General features: G+C 44.8%; 1 protein-coding gene across 1 annotated transcript in view; it reads right to left on the reverse strand.

Annotated features, from left to right (window-relative positions):
• The window catches only part of LOC138591359 (fibroblast growth factor receptor-like 1), a 31,556-nt gene extending 24,011 nt beyond the window's left edge, over positions 1-7,545 (reverse strand). Inside the window, exons 1-2 of the mRNA XM_069661932.1 lie at positions 7,294-7,545; positions 6,346-6,441 (exon numbers count right to left, since the gene is read on the reverse strand). Coding sequence (XP_069518033.1) covers positions 6,346-6,430 — 85 coding nt within the window. The 5' untranslated portion in view covers positions 6,431-6,441; positions 7,294-7,545. The remainder of the gene's footprint in view (positions 1-6,345; positions 6,442-7,293) is intronic.
• Between the last annotated feature and the right edge of the window lie 681 nt (positions 7,546-8,226).

An 8,226-nucleotide genomic window follows, 5' to 3' on the forward strand; every position in this document is an offset into this window, starting at 1 on the left:
GCTGCTCGGACGGAGACGGGCGGAAATTGTAGCTGGTATGACAAGGAGTCTCAGAAGTAACCAACGGAGCATAGCACCGTGCCGGAAAGGGGTGGAGATTAGCGTGTGTACACAGGCTTCATGTTCTCATCAATGCCAATTGGAGCCTAGGCGAAAATTAATATTATATATAATATAATATTTGGAGCCTTTAAAAGTATAAACTGCTCCTCGCAATAGAAGAAAAGTCAGACGATCACCAAAGGCACTACAATTCTCCCCTCAGGGACACTGAATAACTGCACAGAATGTCATGCAGAGTGTGTCAACATATTTCCCTGTGAAATACAGATGTCAACCAAAACAGTGGACGAACTGACAGTCCCAACAACAAGCCGACATTGCCGTCCCTGATCAGGCCGCTAACGTGGCTAAAAATAAAGAAAAGAACAGTCTGTTGAGCTAATATTCAATCTAGACACAGAAAAAGTGAATGGATGGAGCAGTGCCCACATCTGCCAAGCATCTTACTCCAAGTACATCCAGCCTGGGGGCTGATCCAAGGCTCAGACTCACATCCCCGTGCATGAGGAAATCAAATCAGTCTCACTGCATGGTGCAGGATTCCAGTGTGGGACAGCAGCAGTAGTCCTGCTATAAAATATGACCCATTATATTCTTTGCTCCTGAAATGATTTTTCCTCCCTTGTCCTCTTCCTCTCTTTAAGTCAAAGCAGGGACATTTTTTCATCCGTCTCCTGAATGAAAAATCAGGGCCTCTTTTCCTCTGCACCTCCGCTGTTGAGACCGACTGCTGCTGCTGAAAATGGGCGCAAACAAATTCCATCTTGACAGCTTATACGCTCCCGATGAAAACTCCTATTTTGACGTACTGTTACAAGGAATCGCTCGAACCGGGGTCTTTTTGAGCTCAATCAATGGGGACAATGCACAAAGAATTTCCGAGGTCGCTCAAAAGAATCGCTAATGAAAAACAAAGTGGAAGTGCAAAAGCCACAAAGCCATGTGGGGTCTCATTGAAGCCCAACGGAGGCGAACTGAAAGAGATGGGAGGGGGGGATCGAGGAGGGTAGAAGAAACTGGAAGGAGGGTCCGGGGGTGTGTGTGGAAGTCAGCTGAGGCCTCATTCAGAGCTCGTTATACCCGCTGTCCCCTGGCTTGGCTTTCTTTGGGCTCAGCCAGCCATCGCTGTTGCCACCACCATAACTTTCAATCAACCTTTTAACTGCAGAACGGCAGGGTTGGTGTATGCGTGTGTGCGTGTGTGTGTGTGTTTGTGGGGGTTTTGTCAGGACAGCAAGTGATTTCTAATGTAACCCTCCTAAAGAGCAGGAGGTGGGAGAGAAAAAAGAGGCTGATAGTTCCTTACAAAAGAGACGCTGTTGTCTAAGATTATAAAGATGCCAACTGATTCCCAAAATCATAAACATGAGGAAAACAATGAAAGACTGGAGGCGCAGAGGAGAAAAAACAAGAGGCATATCATCATGTTAGGATACCTCCTGGCAGCCTGATTAGGTATTCTGATAAGTCAGTATGCGGCTACAGTCAGCACAGATTCAAGCGGGCTGTGGCAAGTACGCGAGCTAAGATGATCCAGATTATATTTCTGCAGCTAAATCAGCCTTTTATTCACGAGCATCACAATGACAACTGTGCAAACCTGTCCAAACATGCTCCGTCCAGGCAACATCCTGACGGCCACCATGGCATCGCAGGTTTTTTTCTGAGACAACAAAAGGTTGTCATGGCACGTGTTTTGTATAGGTTTTTTTGCAAGGTGGCTGTACTCCAAGGAGAGGGGCAACAAAGAGCCATTTCTTGAGGGAAGAGGCAGGAAGAAGGAGGAAAATTGGATGAAAAGTTCCTTCGCCTCCTGCCTGCAGCTGGATGCAGACTCCAAATCGTAAATATACAAGATCAAATCTACAGGAAAACAAAACCGGCTTCTTCTTTTTGAGGGTCAGAAGAGGAGAGCAATTGGAAACTCATCATTTCATTTAGTAACTGAGCGAACATCTGTGGAACACAAAACTGATGGAAAGGGGGAGATGGACGAGGAGGAGGAGGAGGAGGAGGAGGAGGAGGAGGGGGCGTCCGTCTCTCTCTGACTTGGCTCCTCAGAAGAAAAAGAAAAAACAGAGCAGGACTGGAGAAATGAAGGAGCCTTAGAAAGAGGGGTTGCGCAAGACAAACACTTCCCACTGTGGAGCTGCAATGTTATTGTAAGGTCACTTGTAAGGTTCCAGCGAGGCGGACCCTCACCCCCACCTACGGGCTCGCTTCCAGTCGATCAGATCGCTCTTCCCTTGGCCAAGGGTGTAACACAGCAGTTTAAACAGTGTGCAGTATCATTGGATGCTTATTTAACACCCAAACAGCAATAAACATCAGATTTTATTCATACATAAGGTCATTTCAGGAAGTCAGACCAGGGAGGCGCATAAAGTTGATTATCATCTGAATGGTGACAGTCTGGCACCTCTATGAGCAGCTCCATGGGGTTTGTGAAGGTTAACAGGAGCAAGAAGGAATTCTATTTAACTGAACCCAAATCCATTCAGCCAGCAGGAAGAGTGTGTGTGGTCTGAAAACACGCCCGGAGCCAACTGCCCAAACAAACTAATGAGCATTGTACACACGCAGACCGCAGTTTAATTCAATTTTCTTAAAAAAATATATAAAAGAAAATTATCCTCCTGTGCATCCGAGCATTAGCATACAGCTGAGAGGGACAAACACTGAGGGCGGACAATGCCTTGTTGAGATTCCACATGAATGCTAATTGAAGTGGCCATTAAAGTCAGTCAATGAGGGGAGTGTTGCTCACAGGGATTATATGACCCCGCTAAAGTAAACACCAACTGACCTCCATTATGACTACTTATCACAGCTACAGCCCTTTCCTTTCTATCCCCTCGGAGGGGTGAAGTCTGACACATTCCTGCCTCCGAGTGTTTCCTCCGGAGCTCACGGGGTCGTCGTGCGTGCTGAGAGATGAGGAACACGGCTTGTTGTAGGGGTGCTAACATTATTTCCGCGATAGAAACTAGAGGGTCGTAGCGAGAGGAATATTATTTCCACCTGGCTTAGGAGAGAAGGAGGTGGAGTGGGAATAGCTGTTGGTGTACCTCTGAGGTTTTCCAAATTGCTCTGTGCTTCTTGGATGTCTCATTATCATGACTTTTCTCAGGGTAATTTCAGCCTGCTTAATAAAACACACGCATATATTCAGACGCACGAAAGCGGCCCTCGTAACTCCTTCTCACGCACCTCTAAATGGCAGCGCCTCAGTAAAGAGAGTCCCCCGTCTGCTGTGGGTTCTAATAGACGGCAAATAAGTGCGGTCTACAGGGATGAGGAGCGTTTAAAATTAATCACCGCTGCCCTGTCCAACCTGGGGGGACCGCAGCACTTAATAATCCATCCATTGTTCTCCGTAAATGGGCCCAGACTTAGAACATAGGGGCTGCATAGAGACTTGGTGGGAGTAAAGGTCAGCTCGTGCCTTGTTTTAACGACAGCACATTAACTTAACTCACTTCCTTTAACTTTACGCTGGTAATAAACGGGAGGAAATGCAAAGAGAGACAGGGGAAAAGGAAGGTGGACATGTGTGAGATGAGTGGCAGGCAGAGTTTGGTGTTGAGGCTGATTAGCATTGAACAGCAACACAGACTACAACTGAAATGTTGTCAGAGATGTTTGAATTCCCATCGAGTTGCCACGTTCTCCGTGGGGTGAAAACAAAACGTAAAATGAAACTGCTTTTATTTCTAATACCTAAATGGAGCATTAAAGTGCGCGTTGGGCAAGGATTGTAAAAAAACATGCTACACAGCAGCTTTTTCAGCACAATTCTCTCTCCTTTTCTCCCCTCGAGTCTCTCCAGCTTGGCCCAAGACCACCGCTACACCTTCTTACTATTCAGGAGCTATTTAAAAAAATAAGAGAGACTTTGGGGCATTTGGTTACTGAGAAACTAGCCTCATTATGGTTGGAGGAAATGGAAAACTGTCTGGGAGCCAAGTGGCCTTGTGATTTTAAAAGCCCTTGGCATACAATGCATCTCATAGTACCTTCTTGTTATGAAACCATGATGTAACGCCGCTATAAAATGTATATTTTCCGACAGGGTTGCAGAGCAGTTTTTGCATGCTCTAAACTTCCCCAGATGGTTCCAGAGGTGAAGCAAAAATGTGTGTGATGTTGGAAAAAACAGGAACAAAGCGGAGTCACATACATGCAAAAAACGACACAACTGTATGCGATGCCTGTTTCCAATTAAAATGCATCCAAACAGCACGATTCAGCGTGTGTGTGTTCATTGTTAGCGAAGTCGGGGTGCATAACGGAGACACCTGGTGCCTCTCTGTTTCTCCCAGGGTGCATTTCTGCAGATCCATATGTCCAGGCTGCTGCATTCCTCTGCTAGTGGAGCCCAGTGGTCCCCGGGCCTGTCACCACATTAGAGGCTCTGCTGGGACACATCACTGAGCACCTCCTCCAGCTGCTGGGGGTGGTGGAGCACCAGAAAGAGGGAGGGAGGGGCTGGGATGGAGGAAGTGCGGGGGGTTCCTAAGGGGGGTCTTAAGGAATCATTCTTGCTTGGCCAGTCGCAAAGTCGCAGCAGCGGAAGGAGGGAGGGTCCATTTGTACTTGTGTGTGTGTGTGTGTGTGTGTGTGTGGCACAAGGGCAGGGGGTCCAGGGTCAGATGACGCCTGACTGACAGCAACAGGCTTTAAATCATTCACCCAAACAAACTGTCTCGTGAGGTGCATTGTTTGAAAGTTAACAGTAAAGTAACACTTTTTGCACTGTTTCACACTCAGTCAAAGGAAGCCTGTCCTTTATAATTTAATTCACATTTATCAAAGATGTCATCGTACATTGTTAAATTTTACTGGGACAGTTTAACAGCTTTTTCTGGCCTTGGCTTCACCATAAAAGCACACGCTCCAAGTCAAAACCCCCGGACTGTATTTCACAGCATGTCAGAGTCGAGCTGCTGCATTTGGAGTGTAACACAGAGCTCACTGTATCGCTGCTTGTGCTGGGAGAGCTGTGCGATATTCACACTTCACAGATTGTCAAACATCATTCAATATCATCTCACTCAGACTGCCTGCCAACTGCTGGTGTTTCTATCTCTCCAAGCATCTGTAACCAATTACGAAAAGCAGGCTGTAAATTCATCCTTTTCTCAGACATTAAATCAAGTCAGACCCCTCGGACCTCCGCTCTCCATCATCACGTCTGATTCCCCCTTTGGGTTGCTCCTCCACTGACATCTGTTAATCTGTAAACACACAAAATTGCCCGTCTAATCTTATTTAGCCTCCACGTCTTGTTTACTTTTGCTTTAGTCGTGCCGTGAAGGCCCAGCCGCCACGCTGTGAATGAGGCATTGTCTGCAGACCCACAGATCTAATCTTACCCTCTAAACCGCCGCCAGCCCCCCTCTGCCCCCTCTGCCTCCAGCCCTGATAGCCACATGCAGGTATTGTACCTAAGAGGCGTCTCTTGAATTCACTTCCACGCTGAGCCTGAGGATAAAGACAGACCCGCTTGTTTTGCCAGTTCGAGGTCTTCCGGGGAAATGTGTCTGCCTTTCAGATTTGTCTCATTAAACCCGGAGTGTAAGTTTCAAGTTGTGCCTCGGTCTTTGACTCGCGGCCCTGGATTGCATCAGACACGCTTCAGCAGTCAGTGATGGGGGATGAAATCATTGAAATTGCCTCGACAGTTATTCACAACCTGTTGACAAGCTTACAGTAAGTTGTCTTTATAAAGAAAAGTATTGATACTGGCACAATAAACCGTGCTGTGGTCGCACTGAGGTCTCCCACTCTCCATGCAGTATTTCCGACATGAACACACACACACACAAACACACACACTCACATCGATGTGAGGCAGTCCCTTGGCCAGACGCGGGAGAGCTGGACTCTTACACTGACTTGTGTTCTTTCACCCTGGGAAGCTGATGGATGATGTTTGTTTGGTTTAGCCGTAGTGAATGTGAGCACAAACACACACTCACACACACCGCCATGGCTGAAACACACACACAAACTGGGGGTAGGGTTTGGCTTGCCCTCTCTCCTTCCCCTGCCCTGTGTTGATTTTGGGCCCTGTTTAGAGATTTTTTTACTTCTTAGTTTTCCGTCTCTTACTTCTCGGTGTGAAAAAAATGCAAAGAGCCAACTGAGACTTTCTTCATGCTCACAAGAAACCAGCCAGTCGACTTGAGTTATAATGAGCTGTGAAACTGGGGTTACCTTCCAGGTTTAAAATGCCCAACATTAATAAGACAGAGAGAACGTTTGTGAAGCAGCTCTCACCTCGTGCACAGTCGGTCAGTAAAACCGCCTCGAAGAAGAACAGCACAATCTTCAGGACGCTCAAACTGTCCAAGGACAACTTCATGTTTCCTCAGTCTGTAAGACACATGGTCACACTTACACACAGAGTACACAAATACAGTCTATATACACAAATTTAGGGTACACACATAGCAGGGCAAATTCATTAAGATCAAATGGGGATAATACAAAAAAAATTATCTTATTGTTAAAGCCAATTTTACATTGTTATTAAAAATACACAACTAAACGAAATATAGCACTATTTTAACATTAGTGTGATTAGTGAATCCCCAATTATTGCAACTTCGTTTTCAATATACACTATTGATTAGCTGGAAAAAGTTTTTTGGCTGAGTTGACCTTTCAAACTACACTTAAACCTAAAATATAAGTTTAATGCCAACATTACCAAAATAGACTCTATATATTCCATATAATTACATTAGCAAAAAGTTAGCACTATCACATAATGTATGAGAGTGATTTTTTGCAGTCAAATACAATCAGAAGTAAGGTTTGGGGTCTTTTCAAAGGGGTCCACCGTCTTTAAGGGGGTTTAATTTTTTAAGAAATACTAGTTTATGTGATAGCACATGTGTACGGAGCCCCTGAAGTCCCAAAAGGTGATACATTTTTATCTTAAGCGCAAAAGTTAACTATCTAATAACTTACTAATTAACTAAAAAAATATTAACCTTTGGGACTTCAGGGGCTCCGTACATTTGTGTTTATGTCGGGCAAATATTAAAATAGCTAAAATGAGCTAACCATTCATGAAAACGTGTTTTTGCCAGTTTATCTTAACTACACTTACAGTAAATGTCACTGATGCTGCTCACTTGTAGCTCGGGTGCACGTGCAAAGAAAGAGGAAAATTACAAACAAAATGGAAGGAAGTCAAGAATAAGTGTTATGAGAGCATACCTGGATATTCAATGAATGAAGTCAACCTTGTATGAGCCTCTTGACAGAAATACTTGTAGCTACAGTCCGTGTTGAGTCCATGAATCAAAAGTGACGCGGTCGACCTTTCACCAAACTCTAACGTACAAGCGCGCGCTCGTCTCTGAGAAAAAGTAACGGTTTCGGAGCTGTAATGAACCAGGACTCCTCCATTAATCACAATAAAAGTCCCATATGCTAATTTGTCAAGAGTCAGTCCTGTCTGTGTACTCCGCTTCGTCCACCAAGTGACTTTTCCAGCGCGCACAGAGCGGAGACTTGTTGTCCGTCCCAGCGCTGCAGCTGCGGGCCAATCACAGGCAGCAGAGTCCGGACACATTTAACTCTTTATCTCTCACCCACACAGACAGACCTCTTCATCACACTGCCATTATCTCACCGCTGTCAGCTTAATGTATGAGGAAAGAGATAACAGCTGTGGAGATTAAAGCAGAATGCTGTACAAATATCACTGCAATATGAAGTACTGACGGCTGTATTGAAATGAGGCAATATAATACTCTATTTGTAATTAACTATATAAACTTTTAACAAAGCAAAAGCAGTTTTAATTTATGCTACTTCCGGGCATCAGATTCAGACCCCCACATTATTAAATAAGTTGCAATTTGGTTAAGAAAATCACGTCTAGAATACTGCACGTTAATATTGTATGGGGTAAAAAAATAAAATATATGGTTCAGTATTGTATTTGACTGATAAATACCGTTTTAATACCCCATAATGAAAAAGTGCTGCCACCTAGTGGTCCCTTTGTTGAAACTTCCCAGCAAAATCAAGAACTGTTTGGGTTATTATATGTGATCAGCACAGTTCGCATCCTGTTGTTTTTGCATCTAATCCAGTCTAACAACTATACACGTGATATAGGGAATTCAGAGGTCTTTGAGATTT

The sequence above is a fragment of the Semicossyphus pulcher genome, unplaced genomic scaffold (genome assembly GCF_022749685.1).
Source record: "Semicossyphus pulcher isolate SPU_LCO1_2020_fin unplaced genomic scaffold, fSemPul1.0.p SCAF_14, whole genome shotgun sequence".
Taxonomy (NCBI): domain Eukaryota; kingdom Metazoa; phylum Chordata; class Actinopteri; order Labriformes; family Labridae; genus Semicossyphus; species Semicossyphus pulcher.